Source organism: Jatropha curcas, chromosome 5 (assembly GCF_041381405.1).
Source record: "Jatropha curcas cultivar XTBG-Jc1 chromosome 5, XTBG_Jcur_1.0, whole genome shotgun sequence".
In the NCBI taxonomy this organism is placed as follows: domain Eukaryota; kingdom Viridiplantae; phylum Streptophyta; class Magnoliopsida; order Malpighiales; family Euphorbiaceae; genus Jatropha; species Jatropha curcas.
Window position 1 is genome coordinate 24,586,697 of NC_143155.1, and position 21,995 is coordinate 24,608,691.

The following is a 21,995-nucleotide window of genomic DNA, read 5'->3' on the forward strand; positions in this document are numbered from 1 at the left end:
AACCTAATTATTAGAGCCCTCACCTCTCAGGCATGTGGGTCCTTTTTTATTCTACCATTTCCCATTTCACTCCAATCATACCTTTCACCTTTTCCCTAATGCCCACCATTACTTATTTTGGACTTAAGACATGTTATAAAATTAGCAACTTGATATTTTTTTATAAATTTTCATTACAAATTTAAAATATTAATCTCTACTTAAATTTTAAAATTTCCATCAAAATCTTCAAAATTTTACATCGAAGAGAAGAAAATATATAACATGATATCAATTTTAAAAATCGATTTATTCACATCTCTTCGACGAGTTTAACTCATTTCATAATTATGTTTATGATAGTAACATTTGTCAAACAAAACAACTAAGCATTTTATAATTATGAGTATGATAGTAATATTTGTCAAACAAAACAACTAAGCATTTGCAATTCCTTATTTATTCAAATGTTAATTTGCTTGATTAAGTTGGCATTATTTGTTTTTTAATAGAATAATTAATAGCATTATTATCAAGTGACGACATTGATAAGGAAAGTGAGGACTAGGAAGAAGAAACAGAAAAAAAGGAACTCGTGGGATTGATATATAAGAAATACATTTCAGATTGTCACCTACAACAACCTATATATAATAAATAGGGTCTCTCTATTTTATTTTGGACAAAAGACAATTGACGGTTCAAATTTGTCTCTATGTGTACTGTCACTAAACTTGATAGACATTAGACTGATAATATAAATTAAACATTAACACCAAATTGTTTAAAAAAAAAAAAAAAAAGGAAATAAAAAAAAAATTCAAGTTCAACTGTTCCAATTATTGTCATTCAGTAAAAAACTAAATTATCTTTGTTAAAAGGTTAACCATCCTACCAATTAACTAGTCCTAGAAACCTTAATTTCCCACAAAAAGAAAAAAAAATTTTTTTTGTATTTAATTATTAGAGCATTTTAAGCTTCAAAGCATCATAATAATCCTGAAAGAAAGAAATTCCTAAAATTTCCAAGATGTAATAAGGAGATTAATTATGTTCTTTTTCATTGAAAAAAAAGGGAATTTAATGCCTCTAATTAAATAACGCTTATATATCAAAACTTAAGTTTCTTTAACAGTCTCAATATATACATGATTTTGAGCACACAAAGAAACAAGGTGATGAATGAAGTTCTTTTTTTCTTTTTTTTTTCCACTTGAATAATGATTATTAAATATTAGTTCCTCATCATCCTAAGTGCAAGTGCTTGAAGCTCACCCAAATCAGTAGCATTGTGTGGTCTTTTCTTGGCAAAAGATTGGAATGCAAACTGATCTTCTCTGCTCATGCTTTGAAAATCTTGCATGCTCATGATCCCATCATTATTATTGATGTTTTGATCGATGGATTCTAGTGAGCTCTGTGGAGAGATTGGGTTCATATAATTATTATGATTACTATAATTTGGACATGATGATGGAATCCCATAAACGTTTCCTTGCCACTGATTCTCCATACTGTTATTGCGTGATGTGTCCGCCATATTCTGTGCCAGTTGAGCTTTCACTTGCATCAATTGCGCTTGCAAGCATGCCACCTATCAATTATAAAATAACTAAATGCTCAGTCGCAACTTTTTGCTATGTAAATATGTGATAAAAGTGCGAAGAGGAAAATTAAAGAAAGTGGTTAATTGTGTATGAAAATTGAGAAGAAGAAGAACCTGTTGTTGCAAGGCGAAAATATGAGCAACACAACCATAAACAGGGTCACGAATACGGGCTTGAGCTTCATAAGCAATAGTTACGACAGCTTCACAACGATCAGCGACTGGTACATGTAACAATAACTTTGATACATTACTTGCACCAAAAACCTTATGTATTGCAGCAAATCTCGCAGGCCCTTGATCCGAGCAAAAATAAGGCGCGAAAATGCAATTCGAGGCGCATTTTCGCCGGAGGAACTTGCAGGCTCCGCAAGGAGAGCCAGCTCCTCCACTTCCATTTCCAGCTGATGCCATAGATGTAGGGAATAAAAACCAAAAAAAGAAAAGAAAAGAAAAGAAAGAGAAAGAATATAAACTAAGAAAGAAAGAAATAGAAGTGGAGAATCTTGAGATACTATTTAGGCACACGAGCACACTAGAAAATGGTGCAAGAAGACTAGGGTAAGTATTAGTGGTGGGGATTAAGGGACAGAAAAGAAAGGGTGTTATAAGGAGAGTGAGTGGGAGACATGGAAGGTCTTCATGTAGGGTTCTAAGGGAACATTTATTAATGGTTGATGCAATTTGAATATGGAGTTTATTTATATTTTAAGTAAAAAATTTTCCTATAAATAATTAGCTTAGTTTGCTTTTGAAATTTCTTGCTTCCAAGTTTGATTTTTGTGGGGTTTTTAGTATTTTATAGGTTTATGTTTTTCTTTTTTCCGCCGAACGCCGCACCTGGGAACTGCTGCTGCTTGTCGCTTTGTGGCTCTCTTAGACTACACTGCCACCTGCCGGTTATCCTCTACCGGCAACCACTCTACCAGTTCCGGACATTTTAAAACACAAATTTTAATTTCAGTTTAGTGACATAATAATTATTTTAAATTTTGAAAGCAAATTATGAATTAATTTTTATCATATTTTATTGGATTAAATTCGTTTATACTGAATTAAGTTTAAACTCAATTAAAGATAATAAATAGCTACCTAATTGTGTTCTGATTATTAATTTATTGGATTTAATGTAAAGATCGTATAATCCACGTGTGCACTCCATTAAGCCTCTCATATATTAAAAAAATTATCAATTTGATTTTTCTTTTAATTAAAAAGATTTACCTTAATCTACCCAATTAATAATTAATAAGAATAATTTAACAAAAAATAAATTAATGCTTCAGTTCCTAAAAAGAGTTCTTGAAGGGGCAGCCAGCAAAGTACTAATGTGGTGAAGCCACTTTATAATGCTTACAAATCAAATGTTGTCACAAAGAGACAAATAAATAAATAAATAAAATATTGCTAAATAAGATGGTAGAAGTGGCAAACAGCTACAATGGAATGTGCCCATACATCATTTTCTCCAAGCATCAGATCAGAAGAGTGTTTGATCAAGTTTTTTAAGAATTGGGTAATATTATATGATTGATAACATTGGACGGGTGATTAAAAATTGTTCATATTTTCCTTCTTCCAACCTTAAATCCAAGGAGAGAAAAACGTGGCCAATAATTTATTGTCATCAACATACAATCATCGATAATGTTTATAATAAAAAAAAGTGAATCTATTTAATTAGTAAAATAATTAAAATTCAGATGGGAATTTTGATTATCAATGAACTAAAGTTCAACTGTGCTTGACATGAGAAAAGAATAGATCTATAATGATTCCTAAGTGATCATCATCGCACGTGAAATAACTTTATTGCATAATTAAAGTAGAACATTTAAGAGAAAAGGAATGCACATGAACATGAAACAACAGAGAGAGAGAGAGAGAGAGAGAGAGGCTTGGAAATGTTCATGAATATATATATATATATATATATATATATATAATAAAGAAGAGAAAAAAGGAGAAGAGAGTACATCATATAAAGTAAAGCAGAAGCAGAAACAGCGAGGAGCCAATCGTCATTCTTAACAAAGGAAAATGGCTCTTTGCAACTAAAACTACATTTCCATATGATTCTTTTATTCACATCTTCTTTGCTGCTAACACGCAGCAATAGCTATGACATTATCATCGTATTCCCATTTCAAGTCAATTTTTGTAACATCATCCTTGCAGTTTGCACAGCACATGGACTATGCTATGCTTTCAAAATCTAACTGACATTTTAGACAAAAGTTCTTTACGTTATAGACAGAATTTTGCACTCACGAACATGATGAGTCATCCATCAAAGTAGTCATGTCCTCACCATATTTGCAAGTGTAAAATTTTTAATAATCAAGATGTGTTTACTCATTTTCTTTCAACTGATAAATCAGTCATCAAAAACCACTTCTTAATTTTTAGCATCCAGAGACCTAACTTAGAAAACAGAAGAAAAGATAGTATGCTGGCATGGCACCTGACATAGGGAGGCGAAATCCATTGATAGAAATAGATAGGGCCCATAAAACCAATGAGTGCATAATATTAAAGCTGAAACTATCATTACTACAAACTTTTGGCCATGCCAACACTCAGGAACATACTATTTACAAAAGACAAAGCCAAGTTGTTTGATCTCCAGCAAACCCCAAAATAAGACCTTTTCTAGTCTTGAAACGAACCATTTATGGAATACATATTGGGTTTCAAAATGAGATCTACTTGCATAGAGAATTGCAGGCCATTTCTATTCCCGAATTGGTAAACAAAAATGAAATAACCTTTCTCAATCACCTCTTATGATGAAATCTCACCTTCAACAAGAACTGCATCTTAACCTGTCCGGCAAAACCACTTCATTACAAAGTTGATAACTTATCTAGCTTGAATAGCATAACCATATTAAAAACATCAAGAACCTGACCTAGAAGTATTGCAATTAATTCGTAGTGCCCTAAATTACCTCTAAATTTCACAATAAACATCAGTAAAAACATTGACCAAATTTTAGAACATTTCATCAGTTTTTAGAATTTCAACCTATTTACCCTTTGTTTGATATAAATAAATCTCAACAATTCATTCCGTCTATATTTGCAAAAATGATAGAATTCGGTTTAGTTGCCTCAAATTCCACAAAATTTAATTTATGAAAGTGAATATTTTCATTCGCAACAAACATGAAAACATGAAATTTCAAATAAATTCCACAAAATCTTATAGAATGAGATATGATCATGTAAATAGCTAGTTTGATGAGCAAGAGCGATAAGTAATAACACGAGTGAGATAAGACTTACCTGAGCAGTACTATAGACAATGTACTCATTATACATCAGCTCGGAGGCTTTCACTTTTGATGGCACTGGTTTACCACAAGGAACAGTGACATCATTCCTCCACTTCACAAATTCTGATTCCTGAGGTACTTTCTTGCCAAGACCTTTTGTGGAGTGCTTTCCTTGAGGAGGTTTATCCATGTACTTTCACAACAATTATGAGTGAATTATAATGAAAGAAAAATTATTGAAAAATTATTTAAGTTACAGTAGGGACTTGGTGAGCCAATTTTTCCCATATGCCACATTTGACAATAAAAAGTGTCAGAGAGAAAAAATGTATAGTACTAAACAAATACAACAATTAAGCAAAGCTAAATTAAGAATAATTACAAGCAGATTGAATAAAAGTATACATTGCAAAATTGTCAATTTAATATCCATACATAAGGACTACACATGCATGCATTCAAACAGACAGATCAATACATGCATAACGGCATGGTTACTCACCATGGCATTCTTCAACTCATAGACCTCTCCCAAGGCAACTTCACTAAGAAGCATTAATCCCACTGGATTTTTCTTATCCGTAAAGCAATACTGAGCACTCTTACTGACCAGGTCGGCAAAGTAAATTCCTTTCCCAAACTGCAATGCAGAACTATTCAAACATTAGCGTCGTAGAAGACCAAATAATGATAAACATGCAGAAATAAAGGCCAACTTATATATCAAGCTATCAAATATATGTTGCAGAGATGCAAGCAAATGTAAGAGAAAAATAGAGAACCATATAACCGGTAGCTGGAGCTTCAGGAGGAGCTATTCTTAGTCCTTGGCTAAGTATTCCCACAAAGTTGGTCAACCGGGAACCTGTAAAGTAGAAAATTTTTTGTTTCACTGTAACCACAAAGGATAGGATGGGTTGACACGATTTAGACCAAATTTCAAGAAACATGGTTAGAATTGCAACTTACCATGCCAGAGTAGCATTCTATTCTTAAGCTTTTTTCTATAGGGAGCAAACTTATCAATTTCCCCTTCTCTTTCTAACGAAAAAACTTCTTCCAGTTCAAGACTCCAATCCTGAGAGTATTATCAAGAACCATTAACCAGTCAAAAAAGGTGGGAAGAGGAAAAGGAAGAAGAGGAACTCATTTGAAGTTCACCCACCGTATGGGTGGGAGCATGGGTTATATTGAGATACTTCTCGATCAACTGGTAATCTTCACTATCATGAGGAAGTGGATTTATGTCACATCGGAGCTTCCTATACTTATCATCAAAGGACTCATCGGTATCAGCATCAAAACCTACTAATCTGGAAGCTATCTCAATATCCTGGAGAGCTTCTAACATTTTCACCTACAATGCAAGCAAGACAGAGAAATATGTTATTCTTTATGCTGCAAGAGACAAATGAAGAAGTGACAGTAATAGTTTGGTCGCCAATTCCAATCAAAGAGTCAATAACACAGCCCAACATCTTATAGCTTTGAATCCAAATTTCAGTCTTTCACGTAAAATTCATTGATGAAATTTGTCAAATTCTTGTAATTTAATACAACTCTAGGAACATGAGCCTTGAGAGACTACTTAAAAGGTGAAGGTTAGATAAGAGATCAACCCAACAGGTAGCTGTCTTTGGGTAAAAGTTTGTCCTACCATTAGCATGCAAATGCACCCATCATAAAAGGAGCCCTCTCATAGTTCCAAATTCAGACTCAATAACAGGTTTCTAGAAACTGTTTGTGCAACAAGTTAATGTTATTCTGAATTTAGTGAGAGGCAAGGCAGCTTATTAGGGAATATCAAATATATCAAAGATGCAATTATAGGTTGTAGCATCTACCTTTGACTTAAAATCATCTTCATCTCTAATAATGTGTGGGTGAATAGAAGGGATCACAGTGAAAAATCTATTGCTGGCGTCAACCATCAAGCTCTCTTTGATGGAAGGATCATAAGTATTGTTGTTTAATAAATTCTGGATCTCTGTCAATGCCTCAAAACCTGGAAAGTATAATGGACATTGATCAATTGCAACCATTACAAAGTCCCTATTTCCTGCTATTACTATGCATCATCCAATATAAATTTACTTTAAGAAAATATGAACAATTTTGGCATTGTAGAGGAAAGCGAATGGTGTTTTTCTAGGTACTCACCCTTTTGAATATTACTTTTGCTCAATTTTCCAAGTGGCATTTCTGACATATTAATCTCAAATTCCATCATTGCAGCTCTGTGGAACACAAGATCCATTCTTTCAGAAAATAATCACAAAAACAAAGAAAAGGAAAAAAAGTGAAGAAAGTTACACCTGTATGCTTCTACGTTAAAGAGCATCTTCATCAATTCCATCAGGGGAGGAGCAAGCTGGCTGTCTGCACTACTCCTATTTTTGGTTGTAAGCTGCTTGTTAACTCCATAATCCTAAAATTTCCAATATTTAAGAATAAATTAAAGAAATCATTTCCCTCTATCAAAGCAAAAATATTCCAAAGAATGAATAATATGTAAGACTCAAAATAATACAATATCCAATGGGAAGAATTTGCCAGGTTTCTTCTGAAAGTTTGACTTTTGTTCCCATGCTTCCCATGAATTTCCAGTCTTCTCAAGGAATAAACGTTTAAATTCACAGATTGCATCTGATTTTGACATCTCGTCAAGTTTGATTCCTCCAATTTTCTCATTCCCTACTCGACCCCATTTACGAAACACATGGCAGTCTGACCCTTTGTCATCTTGGATTATCTGAAGGATATAGTAGCTTTACATAGCCAGCAGTTAAAGGTTAGAATACAGAAACGAGAGTATCAATAGTAGGAGTTCTCATACATAAAGCAACAATTTTTAAGTCCATTGTCACATCAAAAACTCAATTCATAGTCAAACCGAGCATAGCATTAATCCCTTTCAAACAATACCTTATACCATTCCCATCCCACCCTTTATTGGCTTTAATTTTCCATTTCATTCCTAGCTTTTGAAAATTGAAATCTTTTTCCCTAATTCTCACAATATATAGAAACAAGCAAAAAAGTTATTTGCATGTTAAATGATGGACAACTTCTAATAGGAATTGTGCCAATTTCATAAAAGCCACTTCTTGATGCAGCACTAATAGGCTATACTTTGCGGATGGCCTTAATAGAAATGGAATTTGTGACACAAATGTTCAATATAATGCCAAGTGCTTGAATTCAAATGAAGAGAAGCATTTAATAAGTCTTAATATGCCATATTTCCTCCACATTTACCTAAAATGTCTTCTTTAAATTACATTCTCAACTAAAAAAGAAAATGAAAAAGACAGAGCACATTAATTGAACCTCTACTTCCTGGTCAATGTAAGGTTTTGTTCAATGCACAACTGCAAATGCTGAATGGATAAAAAATGAATGAAGCGATGGTACAAAACTGAGGGAAACCCACAGCTTGTCTGCATAATGGTCACAGCAAGACAGATAGAACATTATAGACTCACCTGTTAACACCAGTTGATAAGTCGGACATGTTCAAAGTTGTGTTATAGATGCTCTTCCCATCCTCAAGAATATGACCTGTTTCTTGCAAACCAGAAGCTTCATGCACTGCACTTTGCCCTTTCACTTTGACTGTTACCATGCTAGAGGATCCACCTACAGCTTCAACTTTGTACAGATCAAAAGGAAGTCTTTTTTGTTTTTTAAAACAGTCAACCAGGTAATCCTCCCTGACTATTGGCAATTTCATTCTCCTACCAACCAAACCATTAAGAGTCAAACTAACATCAATAAAGAATAAATATAGTAAAGACCAGCAAATGAAAGCAGATTTACCTTGCCTTCCTCATCTCAGCATCTTCACGATCCAGTACTCCACACACAAAGCAATTTGTATCTGCAATTTGATTTACAAAAAGACTAATACATAGTGTCTCAAAGAATTCAGGAGCAATGATAATTTTGTGGTGACAATAGTTTTTCCTTTAAAACCTGGTTGATAAAGCAAATACCTTTCTTTATCTTGCCATGAACCTGTCCACCTACTCCCTCAATTTTGCTCTTCCATTCTTCCTGCAAAATTGGCCACATAAAACATGCCTTAATACGGAGTTAATTATGACACTATTGATGAACCAGTCTACGGGTCGTACCACAGATTCCTTGGGTAATCCAGAAATAGAAACTTTCAGATCCCTCAAATTTTCACTTTTTAAAGATGAAGATTGACTATTGGCCGTTGGACTTCCAGATGTGTTATCAGATGATGGGGGAGGCAGTAACCTAACAGGTTTTTTACTTTTCTGTGATTTAAACCACTGTAGAAAACAAAGTAAGTTAAGTTCAAATTTGCAAAATCTAAGTAAATGAGATGAATCACAGTTTCATACCCTGCTAAGATATTCATTTTTCGTGTCTTCTGGGACTTTCCACTTTCCTTTGAGGCGCTCTGGTTCACGAGTGGAGTATGAACATTTGCTCCATTCTGACAAGAATCCATTGCAACGGTATGTTCCTCCAGAATAACGAAGAAAACCATGACATATAGGGCAAAGACCAAGTGCTCCAAACATCATGCCATCAGCACTAAAAGAAACAAGAGCAGTAAAAATTGCATTAAAATTTGAAGCAAGGGGCAACATTTGGGCACCCTATGCTATTGTTTTATGATAATTATAAAGCCATCAGTACCTCATTGATAATATAGAAAAATGTCGATCAAGTAATTTAACTACCACACTTTCTCATCTTTAAGGTGCAGCATTTCATCTTGCATTGGCATGATTATGTTCAAACTTATATGTCATCATACTGAGGGGTGAGCAAATGGTACGGTGAATCAAGAACCGAATTGAACTGATTCAATTTCAGCTAATTCGGTTCAATATTTTTAATGGGTCGGTGCAATTTGGCTTTAGATTTTGGTAATAAAGAACCAAAATAACTGAACAAACCAAATCAAATTATATGTACTTCTATATAAAAATATATTTTTTAATGTGTGTGTGTATGTTCGAAATATCGGTTAATTCAATTATTTCAATTGGTTCTTTGGTCATTTTTCTTTAGTTTGGTTCAGATTCTTACGTCATTCAGTTTTGTTCAGTTTTCCCTTGAGAAAATTCGGTTATTTTAATTTTTGTGAAAATTCAAACTGAACCAACCAAATGCACAGCTTTAATCACACTAATGATCTCATGCTCAAGACAGAAGATACATGAAATCATTGTTGTGACATCGTGTTACCCAACTGGCCTTAAATATGTAGACTACACAAGAAAAATGATAAAAACATTATCTCTTTTCGTTTTAGGAAGAGTGAATCAAGTATTCATTCATGAAAAACTTGATAGTCACAATCATGAAATTTTAAACACGAAAAAGAAAGTTACATAAAATGCATTTTATAATTGTTTCAGAAAGAAATTACCATCGGTCCCGTAAATCAAGTTCTGATCCAGAAGAATCTTGACCATTAACTTCAAGCATTTGTCGCAACTCTACCATTGTGACATTCTTTTTGAGATCATCCTTTAAAGCCCACAGTTCTTTAGATTGAGCCTCCAGTTTGCTTTCCAATTCATTATCATTCTTTGCAGATGTGACTTTGCTAGTTGACACATCTCCATCAACCCTAGCAAACTTTGGATTTTGATCACCGCCATCTTTTCTACGTTTTGCACCAACTCTAGAAGTTGATTGTTGCAGTTCTTTATCCTCTCTTCCATCAATGATGCCTGAGAAGACAGCTCTAATGAGAAAAAAAGAGCAATTCAAAGGTTACACATGTGCGCGCATACATACACACAAACAGACACACACACACACACACATACATATCGACAGATGGGTTCAATATCATACCACTTTTTACAGCAGAAGGAACCTCCTTAGCCAGCGCATGCACTGTTGTCTGATCAGAAGGTGGGAGACTTTCCCATCCAGACAACTTCTCCACTAGGATAGATGGGTTCAAATCCATGAAACATTTTGCATGATGCCAAGCCAATCCCTTAGCCCGTGGTTCATCAGGCTTTGAAGAAATACGAACCTAAATTGTATTTTTGTTTTTATCAGAGGAAATGTAAGTGGCACAATTTAAGCATGTCATCTTATCATGAAGGCCTATAAAGACATCAGACCACTAACCAGGACATTAATAAACGCATTTCAGTTACATGCTTGTAAGAGCTAAAGGTAGAAACAAATACAAACCAAATAAGCAACAACTGACAGCATATTGCAAATACAAAAATGCTTATAAGATCAGAAAATAATCTAAACTCACTGGTCCCTTACTCGTCCACCAACTGACATCATAATGCAAAATGTAGTATATTGAATAAGTGGAAGGCAATGTACTTCAACAGCGCAAAAAATGCAGCTGCAAAATAATCTTCCAAAAAGTAAAGATACAGAGAAACATAAAATACTCACCTGGCCTTTCATAATCTTCTGGCTGCAGAGCTTGCAAGTAGCACGAGAAGTTTGTGAAACTTCAATACCATACTCCATAGCAGTGACAGCTTTTGCATTTGATGAAACACCAGCCTCAACATATTTTCTAATATTTTGCTGATCTTCCCACCGGAGCGATTCTATGCCTTCAACATCATTGATGCTAAATAGTATGATAAAGTCACAAGTCAGTTATTGCATCCCTTTAGATTATATCTTGTCACTACAATAAAATATAAAAACACTTACGACTTTATCTGGTTTGCTTTCTTCAGTATGCAGCTAGCATGGTTCCACATCTATCAAAAAATATATACATATTAAATGTAGTTCCTTTTTCTTCACATCAATTATGAGGAGATTCTGGAAGAAAGATACACAAATTTCAAAAGGCTTGATCATTCTGTTGAATATGATGTCAATTCAGCTACAATAGATGGCATTTTAAAATTAGAAGTCCCAATTCTTCAAAAATAGTCAAACAAAACAAGCTCAAAGACAAAACAAGACCAGCTTCAAGCCTACATAAGTGAATCACAGACATTTTGACGCATAGTTAGCATGGGTGATAATGACACTAAAAAATAAAATTTCTTCACATATGCAAAACATGCACAAGCAACTGAAGTCCAACTTACCCACAGACAAAGAAGTTAGTTGTCTTTATTTAAAAAAACAACCACTGAAGCATATTAGACCAAAATTTATATGTGTGAGCTTATGTTCATTGCTAAAATTAGTTTAGCAGACATCAAATTCACAAACCAAGAAACTAAAAAACAAATATGCAAATTTAGGGAGTGTAAGCGACAAAGAACGAAGAGAAGGTATAGAAAGAGAGTTTTTTTGTTACAGGCATGAAACCGTCGAATTGAGTGGCTTGGACCATTTTGCCCAGTCTGAGATTCTCTTTATCGATAGGTTTCTTGCAGGTCTTGCATGAGGATCGTGCTGACTTCGCGTATTCCGCCTTCCATGGCTTTGGAGGGGTCGCCATTGCGTTCTTTCTCTAGCTGCACTCTGAAGTAAAAATACACTCAGACTCTGTAACTTATATACGAACGTGTTTGGCAGAAAGAGAGAGGTTAGAATCGCCTGAAGGAATTTTGGTTGAATCTCTCAGCCTTTTAGACGGCGTCTTGTGGACGCTTCCGATTTTAATATTGGATTTCGCAATTACCGACTGGCCTTTCAGTGTTAAGGGTTTTGTAACATTTGTTTGTGGAATTTCAAGTAAAAAATATCAATTTTTTATTTAATTAAATATCATGTTAATTAATTAATTAATTAATTAATTAACTTTTTACTATCGGGCTGAGCCCAATAAAAGGGGAGGGAAATGGGATTAATCAACATTGAACGTACATACACACTTATGGTAAGTAAAGGGGAGGTAAATCTCACCAACCATCCACATTTAGACAATTACCACAAACTTTAACTTCAGCTTAACATCAAAATAGTAAAATAAAGTATAAGTAAAAATATGATAAGTTTTTTCAAATTGTAATATCATGAAATGATATGATTATATTTGAAGAATCTTTAGTACTTCGTGATTCCTCATAATCTTTTGATTCTTCTATTCATAAAACATTTTTCATAGAATAAAACTGTAACGTACTTGTACTTATTTTAAAGTTAATTATGTTAAATTGGTTGAGTTGCCAATCAATTTTTAATAAAGTCTAAAGAAAAGTGAACTTGTTTGAAGTTTTTTTTTTTTTTTTTTTTTTTGAAAATTATTGAACTCCAAAATATTTTGTGGAATTCATTTAAAATTCTATAACATAATATTAAAAAATACGAAATTCAACATTTACTTAATCAAATTGCATAAAAAAATCAAGCTCGATTTGCTTTTTGTTAACAAAATAACAAATAATCTAAACGAGTATAATTTACAAATTTATTTCTATTTACAGGTTTATTATTGTTAACAATAAATTTACAAATTTACATGTCCTGAGATTTATTAGTATTATTTTTAGTTTTACCAAAAAATAATGTCATAGGAAAAGCGTAGATTTATTTCCATTCGACAGAAACTCCAGGCATGCCGGGGGATCACTGCCTAATAATTTATAGTACCGGACATTATTCTATCCAGAGTTTGTTTGCTATAGAATATAGTTGGCGGGAAGAATGTCAACCCACCCCCAAAGTCAGCGTTGCCCTTTAACTTATGCAACAAGCACATATTCACTTGGCTTGTTCTGGAATCAAATTAGGGTGCACGTGCATCAGCCTCCCAACAATCAGTTTCTTCAGTCTCCACTCATTCTAGCGCACAAATATTTTCACTGGAAGCAACAGCCATCAACAGAAACCAGGCGCTGTCAACAGGACAAGCTCATAGCATTTCGGCAACAATTGATTCCACGCAAAACTCAAACACAGTCGACACCAAATTATCTCGCTAACGCAAAATTGCCATACCAAAGTAAATAACTTAGTAGTTTTGCCAAAACAGTTCACTAATAGAATACAAGATTATAAGAATTAATTAATGTAGATTGAGAATTATCAGTTCTCTTTATGTATAATTATCTCCTAGTTCTTTTTTGTTATCCTCCAGCGCTCTTATTATTCCACAGAGACCAACTTCCCCCAAGAATGTGTTGAGAAGGCAAACTGAAGCTTGTTCATCCATTGGCAAGGAAGTTCCACGAAGAGTTATGGTTAATTTAACATTGCGCTAAAGGATCTTGCATAAATAAGTACTGCAAAGAAAGAGTTAATAGAGTCATTTCTCTTGAAAATATGCTAAATCCCTAGAGTAACTAATCTGAAGATTTAATTTACAAATGTTTACCTCAAATGATTTTCCTGATCTTTCGTATTCTAGCATGCTCAGAGCAACTTCACAGCTTTGTGATACAATAGCCTCTGGATCCTTTGAAAATTCCTCAAGAAGTGCAATACTCTGTTCATCTAGAATGGGAACCAAAGTGAAAATCTAATTATATCAAACTTCAAAAAGCAAGGTTCAAAAGCTATGAATAAAGGCTAAAATAATTCATGCATACATTCCCAAGGTAATGCATGTAGGTTCCAGAAATACTCAAAACTATAGAAAGTTATCATAATTAACATAAAAAAAAAGCGCCACTTTTTACTACATTAGCAAAAGATCGTAAGCAATCCCTCTGCATTCTCCTAGAGCAACTATTTCCCAATAATTTGGTAAGGAGTTGTCTACAAGATTACTCATCTCTATCCAACATCAAGCTACAGTTTGATTACTGCAAACAGTTTCAGAAACTTCAGATGATAGTCCAACAACAATGAGCAAGTCATTACTTCACAATAAGCATCTCTATTTTGCACATCTAAGGATATATTCTGCAATCATTTAAGTGTTTTGTTTCTAAAGCAGTAAATTTCATTCAATGACCAATAAGAATCATAATTAGCAATAAGAATAACAATCCACAATAGAAATAAAATAACTGACATACCAGCAATGGATCCAAGAGCTTCAGCAGCTTCATGTCTAACCATTGGATGCTCGTTTTGATCCCTAAGTATTCTGCTAAGAGCAGCTGAAGCATCTTTGTTCTGCAATTGGCCCAAGACATAAGCAACCTGAAAATTGAAACAGAGCACAGAGACAAGTATTAAAAGTTCAGAAATCACATTAAGAGACAAAAAGAAAACTTTCGATGATTAAAAAAAGAATATCAAATTCTAAAAGCACTCTAATTGAATATCAAGTAAGCTAACTGTTGGAACAGAGTTCTCATTGGACGATTTAGTTAATTTTGAGAATTGCATGTTTGTATAATATCCACTCTGATGGATAAAAACTTACGAAGAGGCCAAGACAGCAAGAAACATACCTCATGCTTAAGCAAAGCACTTTTAGCACCCAAAGATTCAACTATAGCTGTGATTGCTTCATCCCCACCTTGATTTCTAAGTGCAAAAAGTGCAGCATAGCGCTCGTACATGCTCTTTTCTTCATCCAAAAGAGCTGCCCTACAAGTTAAATAACATAAGTAAACAGATGAATCAACAAATAACAATTACAGAAAGTTTACATCCGTCAACTGTAATTACAAGTACCTCAGCTCATCGATAGAAGAGCAAGAAGCAGCAGGTGCAGCTGGATCAACAGACATAAAGGGTGATTTTTCAATCATAGATGACCCATCAGAAGTACCATTAGCGTTCATTTCCTCAATCCGCTTGAGCGCCAGTTCACAAGTTTCTTTAACCTCCTGAGCTGGATCTAGAGCCAAACTATTCTTCAGAATAGCTAAACTGCTCTCTAAACCAATTGCACCAAGAGCTTCTGCAGCCTGCAATGTAAGAAACAAGTTATGCACCTGAGTACAGATATCCATAACACAAAGACAAAACAAAGAAACTAAAATTCAATGTAAACTCACCTCATGGCGAACAATAGGATGCAAGGAAAGATCATTTAGAATTGATGTTAAGGCAGGGATAGCTTCATAATCTTGCATTTGACCCAACGCAAATGCTGCTTCGTGTGCCAGCAGATTTGAAGAGTCTCTTATTGCTAAAAGCAAGAAAATAGATAACATAATAATTTGGTTAAAGAAGAAGAAGCAAAAACAGTCAAGAGTTCACTGCACAGCACTAAAGCAGAATCTGATTACAGGCTTATTTACAAGGAAATTTTTAGGCTTTGGATGGATTAGAAACCCTAGAAGCTATGAAAATCTGTGCTATGCTGTAAAAGAGTATAATTCAATCACCATATTATAAAAGATAGCATATATTAAACACAAATTGCTAATTTTTTGCTTCCGAGGTAACGAAAAAAATCTGATAAAGTACCTATTAAACCAAATATTATGTTTAAGAAAACACAATAAGAACTGACCTTGAATAAGGGCGTTACGAGGAGCGGAGCCTTTAAGGTTGCGGAGAGAAAAAAGTGCTCTGAACCTTTCGGAGATGGGCTGGGTTGGGTCGAGTAATCGATCGCAAAGAAATTGCTCCATGTTGGATCCCGATTCCGTTGTGGCGGTGGCTGTCAATGAACCCATACTCGACGCCGTTAATGGTGTTGCGGCTCTGGACAGTTCCTGCAGCACACCAAGCCTCAAAACCCGATTCTCCTCCCTTAGGCTGATATGTTATACTTGCCGAATTTTAATGGAGAGACACGAATTCGTTATTTTTTTATTAATTAAAACTTCTTATTTACTACTAGCAGTTCGCAAAATTTAGTACCGGCCGATAGGACCTCGATTAAAAAAAAAAAAAGAAAAAATCAATTGTTTTTCCTAAATTATAATTAAAATGTTTAATTCTAGAGAGAGAGGATTGTTAATATTATAATTACTTATTAATTTTATATGCCTAGTTGAATATTATGACCATATAAAACGAAATCTATTTAAAAATCGAGAAAATATAGACTTTAAAAATAAAATTTGATGCACTCGTACCTGTTTTATTTATTTATTTTTTAAAATAAGCATATATTTTTAATTAATTATTTTTTATAAAATTCGATTCAAATTTAACGTTTCAATGGGGGCTCGGGTTTTGGGATGTTACAACTTACTAGTAGAAAACTCGCTCCATATTCCTCATTGTATTCCAAATGATAAGTTGATTAAGACATATTTACCAATAACTTTTAAATAGTCGGTCATTTTATAATATTTGAATAATCTAATATTTATAAAATTTTAACTCTGTAATGTATAATTTTTAATATTTTATAAAAAAATTATTAAAATTAATAATTATTAAAATAATTAATTTGGCGGAATAATCCTAATACCGGTGCTTGAAAGACTAAACTTTAGTTGATCAAGTAATAATAACATGAGAATTCTGAATTGGTGAATAAAGTTTATGTACAAAACCCGGTTACCAATAGGTGATCTAAATGGACCCATAATCCAAATAAAATTCACGATACATTGAACTTGCAATGCATTGGCAAAGGAAGGCCCAAACAAAGATAACAAGCCCTAAACCAAACATACACCATCATACCCAAGTGGAAGGAAGCGATAGAGTAATTGCGTGTCTACTGAGATTGGAACTAAGCTTATCCTATATCCGGCATCCACTCTTATCCAACGGCACCAAACGATGACATCACTGCCAAACGGTCCTACAGAAAGCTTAGCGAGCGACTACCTCATTTCTCACCCACATGCACATTTTACCCATCTTACGCAATTATGCGGGACCGATCTCTTTCTCTCTCCATATGCTCTCCGTATATATACTCGCAACGATTTCTCCACGTTCCTCTTTCCTCATTCACTCTCTGTTCACTCAACAGGGGGAAAATATTTACCAGCATCTCTCTCAGGTACTGTTACCAGTCTTCACTTTCTCCGTTCCTACTTACCGTTTCAACGAAAATATGCAATTCAGATCTAGACTTGGATTATCTCATTTACTGATCATTTTTACTCTATGTTATTTATGAATTTGAGCTGGAATTCAAGTTAATTTGATTCATATATGAGCTATATCGTATGAGTTCAATTTTTTTTTTTTTTTTGGTTTCGGAATTTTGATGTTGCAGATTTTCGATTTTGCTAATTGGATCAGAAGCAGATAAGCAACAGATACCGTGATCTTCATCGGCCATGAATCCCCGAAGGTTAGTCCAATTGTGGTCCTTTAAAAAAGAAAGAAAATTAAAAATGATTGCGTCTAATGCCTTCGTTAATTAGATATTTATACTTCTTTTGTCTCGAACATTTGAAGTAGTCGCTTATCTGATCCAGCTGTACAATATACGTAGTTAGATCTAATATGAATTGTTTTGTGAAAGGATTGAGGTTTTGTTGACAAAAATGAATATTGCTTCCAATCCGGTCATTTTATTTTTTCCCTCTGGATTTTCAGTTGCTGTCGATTATAATATCATGCATTTGACTTTTGTGATTTGTCGGACTTGGGTACCTCTGTGTTCTCCCACAGTAGAATTTCAGCTTAATTGTTATTAGTTTATTGGTTATTGCTCAATATGTTTGGTTCCTAACTAGTTATGTTTTAGTATGTTTTAGCTGTAATCCATATTTAAGTTAATTAATGTCAGTCCTCTGCATTTCAGTTTAGTATATTTTGCTTATTTGTTTGGACTTTGAACTTTATCTAAATCTGTCTTCTCGTACTTAATATTCCTACACAAAATTCACCTTTATGAAGTTCTTGTGCTGGACAATGCTCAATAATTGGATGCTCTGTGTATGAATGTTGGGATGTTCAGATTAACAAATTTCATCCTGACTTATCAAAAGTTTACAGATACTTTTTCAGTCAAACTAGAATAAGATTAAAAGTAAGCTATTGGGTATTCTATCGACTAATTTACGAATAAGCAAGTGGGTTTTTAAGATGAAAAGTAATCTAGATATGTCAGTGTGGTGATTTATTGTTTCCCAAGTCAATACTTTTATAGGATTGCATCAATGAGTCTAATGACAACTGAATACTTTTGTATACCATAAAACTGGATGAGATTGCGTTTTGATATTTATTGAGATGGGTAGGATAAGCTTTGTTCAGCATATTCAGTGTAGAGTATGCTCAGACAAACAATGTATGACGAATGAGTGGGTTTTCTAACATTTCTATTATGTTGATGTGGTACTTTGCGTCCTGGATTCATATATGTCAATAATTCTTGAGGTAGTTCACTACAACTTGAATTGGTGCTATTCATGTATTCTTCCCCATTTCTTTTTCTTCATTTATTTATCACTATCTGCTCTGGCTTGCGAGATAACTTCCTTATTGTTTTTCATAACTTGTTCCTTCATGAGATACTTCAAGTTTAGCAGTCCACAAAGATCCATATCCATTGCGTATTATATTAATTATAAAGCACATTGGCCTTTGTCAGATTTGAGTTCTTATAAATAAGTGGTTTTCTCTTGTCAGTTCACCATAAACCATGTAGTAGGCAGGTCTTTATCAGCTTAGAAAATAGCTAAGCTTAGTCTAGGGAGTTGCTATGAGTTCTTTGCTTTTCCATTTTGATTTCAGATTCTATATGTGCAAGGTTAAGTTTCACCATCTTTATATGTCTTGGTTTATCCTTCTAATATGCATCAACATTAAAGATATTTGGCACTTTCGTTTCATTCATGGTTAGACAAGTAGTTTATTGCTATGCCTAGTGACTCAAGTTGTTGGCTGAAACTTGAGAAATTCTTTTCTAGACATTTCTCCAATGAAAGAAAAATAAGCCTGGATCAACGTTGATGACATTGGCACTAATTTTATTAGATGGTCTCTATACCATGAACTTTTTTTGGAATCATGGAATGCTACTCTAGGTCATATAGTGACACAATATATTTTGTCAATGGTCTTCATAAATGCTTTCTCTGGCACTCGTGCTGTTGGAGTCTTCACACATACTGTCAAAGCAAGGGTATACATTGTTCTTCTAGTTATTGATTATCTGTTCTATCATTTCTCCTTGCATTTCTTATTTGATTGAAAACAAATGATCTTTTTCACTAGGAAATTTAATATTAACATTTTCTTAGATCAGGTTTGTTAATCTTGAAAATGCTATAAATTTTATGGTTCCTGGAAAAGTTAAAAGCCCTTCTTTACTGTTAAGCTCTAAATAATTCTATGATACAACTGTATATGGAATTAATAGATGTGTCTAACTTGTTGGATGTGAACTTCCCCCATTAACTATTCTTCCTCTTAGTTCTACTTTGCTGTAAATGTCATTGGGGGCTGTGCATTTTTGTTTAATGCAGTCATAATGTTTGTGGAATTTATCTAGATATGTTGCATTATTCTTACTTATTTTGTGTGCAGAGATGTCCGCACCAATAGAGCCGCTCTCTTTGATGGCATTGAGGAGGGTGGCATCAGAGCCTCGTCTTCTTACTCCCATGAAATTGATGAGCAAGATAATGAAAGAGCTGTTGAAGGATTGCAAGATCGAGTCAATCTTCTGAAGAGAGTGAGTTTATTTCAACCAATAAAGTAGGCTTATGTCATTGCAATGGAGAAGAAACAGACATTTCGAAAAAAATAAAAATAAAAATAAAAAGAAACCAATTCGTGCTTCCTTTTGAGAACACGAGGCAAAAGATTGGAAATTTCATCTCACCAATTTCTAAATTTGGAAGTATCATTGTATTCCTAAATGCTCATTGTTTAGTCATTCTCATTTTCAGCATATTTGAAGAAGTTTTTCTTACAGAGAAGAAGTGTTACATGGGATAAATTTAAGTTAAACACGATGAAAAATTCTGAAAATTTTTTCTATGGAGAAAAGGAGCTACTTATGATCATTTATATACTTAAATGCTATCTTTGTGATTATTTTTTATTGAATTAAAATTTTTAAAATGTAGATTAAAAGCTTTTACAACTATTTAGAATATACCAAAAAACAATCAATCGAGTTCTGTTCATGGCTTGCATTTAGCTGTCATGAATGACATAAACAAATGGTAATGCACTTCATTTCTGTAGTTGTCAGGTGATATACATGAGGAGGTGGAGACTCACAATCGCATGCTGGACAGAATGGTATGCATGCAGCAGTCATATTAAACTTACATAGTTTCTGCTTTACAGTTTGCGTTACAATGACATGGGATTTTTTGCATCTAGGGAAATGATATGGATTCATCGAGGGGAGTCCTTTCAGGAACTATGGATCGGTTTAAGATGGTATGTAGATTATATGACTTTTACCTGTTCTAGTATCTCTACTATGTTCCAAATGTCTTTAATGGCTATGATAACTGATGATGAGCATATTTTCCCAAGGTGTTTGAGACGAAATCAAGCCGGAGAATGTTTACGCTTGTGGCATCCTTTGTTGTCATATTTCTTATTGTATACTATCTGACTAGGTAATAAATCTAAGATGGATTGATACAACTGCTAGCCTTACATTAGAACTAAAACCAGTTTTATGTGATCACTGTAATCAATGGTACTTCTGTTTGTGAGATGGTCTGGCATGTTTATGTAAAGAAGTAGGCAATATGAAAACGCTTGTTGAATGCTTGGAATTGGTGTGAAATTTTTGCTGCTTCTGTTTTTACTTCAATTGCCACTATCGGTTGGCTGCATAATTTCTTAGCCAGCCACTCAGCAGCAGAGATTTTGCTGAGATGATCTTAGTGGCTTCAACCATTTTACTGCGGTTAACGTTTTTCGGTCTTGAAATTGTTAATATGCAAAGGCTTACTAAGTATTAATACTAACAGATTATCCCCCTCTTTTTTTTTTTTTTTTTTCTTTTGGAAAAGTTTCTTTTCGTGTTTCTTGACCCCAAGAAATTTTCCCCACAGCAGAGCCTAGTCGAAGCTTTGCTGAGATGATCTTAGTAGCTTCAACCATTTTACTACAGTTAAAAGTTTTTCGGACTTGATATTGTTAATATGCAAAGTCCTATTAATACTAAACGATTTTCTCCCTTCTCTTTCTTTCGGATTCCTTTATGTGTTTGTTGACCCCAAGAAATTTCCACACGTACAACACACCTCCGGGCTTAGGCCCGGGCCATTAACTGGCAAATGCTTACCTATCAAATGAGCAAAACGGTGAGCACCATAAAAGAGGTTCCGACGGCTTAAAGAAATGCAATTAATAATTAATTATTGATAAAATGTAGTACTTACGTATCAACAATCGTTTTGGTTGTAACGGTAAATAACACTATATTATATGGGAAAGTGCACTTTCAGATAGAAA

At 34.0% G+C, this 21,995-nt stretch overlaps 4 protein-coding genes across 5 annotated transcripts; 1 reads left to right on the top strand and 3 right to left on the bottom strand.

Annotated features, from left to right (window-relative positions):
* Positions 1–1,047: 1,047 nt before the first annotated feature.
* LBD16 (lateral organ boundaries-domain 16) lies at positions 1,048–2,142 on the bottom strand. The gene is made up of 2 exons (XM_012236686.4): positions 1,700–2,142; positions 1,048–1,573 (listed from the first exon to the last, which is right to left on the bottom strand). The coding sequence occupies exons 1-2, from the start codon at positions 1,997–1,999 to the stop codon at positions 1,214–1,216; spliced, it is 660 nt and encodes a 219-aa protein (XP_012092076.1). The 5' UTR covers positions 2,000–2,142; the 3' UTR covers positions 1,048–1,213.
* A 1,953-nt stretch (positions 2,143–4,095) lies between these two features.
* Positions 4,096–12,507, bottom strand: PARP1 (poly(ADP-ribose) polymerase 2). Of its 2 annotated transcripts, none has more exons than XM_012236687.4 (20): positions 12,157–12,507; positions 11,553–11,602; positions 11,283–11,466; positions 10,710–10,896; positions 10,276–10,582; positions 9,236–9,431; positions 8,999–9,163; positions 8,858–8,918; positions 8,682–8,742; positions 8,348–8,599; positions 7,393–7,630; positions 7,178–7,290; positions 7,023–7,099; positions 6,707–6,867; positions 6,028–6,219; positions 5,832–5,940; positions 5,645–5,727; positions 5,365–5,502; positions 4,873–5,055; positions 4,096–4,410 (listed from the first exon to the last, which is right to left on the bottom strand). In XM_012236687.4, the coding sequence occupies exons 1-20, from the start codon at positions 12,298–12,300 to the stop codon at positions 4,363–4,365; spliced, it is 2,949 nt and encodes a 982-aa protein (XP_012092077.1). In that variant the 5' UTR covers positions 12,301–12,507; the 3' UTR covers positions 4,096–4,362. The 2 variants fall into 2 exon arrangements, with proteins under 2 accessions (XP_012092077.1, XP_089577913.1); XM_089721787.1 differs by having other exon boundaries at positions 11,553–11,666; positions 12,157–12,297.
* Positions 12,508–13,714: 1,207 nt separating this feature from the next.
* LOC105649873 (ARM repeat superfamily protein) lies at positions 13,715–16,448 on the bottom strand. Its single transcript, XM_012236688.4, has 7 exons — positions 16,159–16,448; positions 15,698–15,831; positions 15,372–15,607; positions 15,146–15,284; positions 14,765–14,891; positions 14,119–14,237; positions 13,715–14,026 (listed from the first exon to the last, which is right to left on the bottom strand). Exons 1-7 carry the CDS (start codon positions 16,322–16,324, stop codon positions 13,991–13,993), a joined length of 957 nt encoding a protein of 318 aa, XP_012092078.1. The 5' UTR covers positions 16,325–16,448; the 3' UTR covers positions 13,715–13,990.
* A 1,025-nt stretch (positions 16,449–17,473) lies between these two features.
* Positions 17,474–21,310, top strand: BS14A (BET1P/SFT1P-like protein 14A). The gene is made up of 6 exons (XM_012236689.4): positions 17,474–17,613; positions 17,833–17,910; positions 20,097–20,244; positions 20,763–20,819; positions 20,904–20,963; positions 21,063–21,310. The coding sequence occupies exons 2-6, from the start codon at positions 17,897–17,899 to the stop codon at positions 21,150–21,152; spliced, it is 369 nt and encodes a 122-aa protein (XP_012092079.1). The 5' UTR covers positions 17,474–17,613; positions 17,833–17,896; the 3' UTR covers positions 21,153–21,310.
* The last annotated feature ends 685 nt before the right edge of the window (positions 21,311–21,995 follow it).

What these genes read in the sequence shown, in the direction of transcription:
- LBD16 (XM_012236686.4), bottom strand. Translation starts at nt 1,999, where the DNA reads ATGGCATCAGCTGGAAATGGAAGTGGAGGAGCTGGCTCTCCTTGCGGA. An exon ending in TTTTCGCCTTGCAACAACAG is followed by an intron (nt 1,574 to 1,699) that starts GTTCTTCTTCTT and finishes TATAATTGATAG; the next exon opens with GTGGCATGCTTGCAAGCGCA.
- PARP1 (XM_012236687.4), bottom strand. Translation starts at nt 12,300, where the DNA reads ATGGCGACCCCTCCAAAGCCATGGAAGGCGGAATACGCGAAGTCAGCA. An exon ending in TAGAATGCTACTCTGGCATG is followed by an intron (nt 5,728 to 5,831) that starts GTAAGTTGCAAT and finishes TCTACTTTACAG; the next exon opens with GTTCCCGGTTGACCAACTTT. An exon ending in TTGTCTATAGTACTGCTCAG is followed by an intron (nt 4,411 to 4,872) that starts GTAAGTCTTATC and finishes TTTGCCGGACAG; the next exon opens with GTTAAGATGCAGTTCTTGTT.
- LOC105649873 (XM_012236688.4), bottom strand. Translation starts at nt 16,324, where the DNA reads ATGGGTTCATTGACAGCCACCGCCACAACGGAATCGGGATCCAACATG. An exon ending in TCTTCTATCGATGAGCTGAG is followed by an intron (nt 15,285 to 15,371) that starts GTACTTGTAATT and finishes TTTAACTTGTAG; the next exon opens with GGCAGCTCTTTTGGATGAAG. An exon ending in GTGCTTTGCTTAAGCATGAG is followed by an intron (nt 14,892 to 15,145) that starts GTATGTTTCTTG and finishes TTCAATTTTCAG; the next exon opens with GTTGCTTATGTCTTGGGCCA.
- BS14A (XM_012236689.4), top strand. An exon ending in GAGTCAATCTTCTGAAGAGA is followed by an intron (nt 20,245 to 20,762) that starts GTGAGTTTATTT and finishes TCATTTCTGTAG; the next exon opens with TTGTCAGGTGATATACATGA. An exon ending in CTATGGATCGGTTTAAGATG is followed by an intron (nt 20,964 to 21,062) that starts GTATGTAGATTA and finishes TATTTTCCCAAG; the next exon opens with GTGTTTGAGACGAAATCAAG.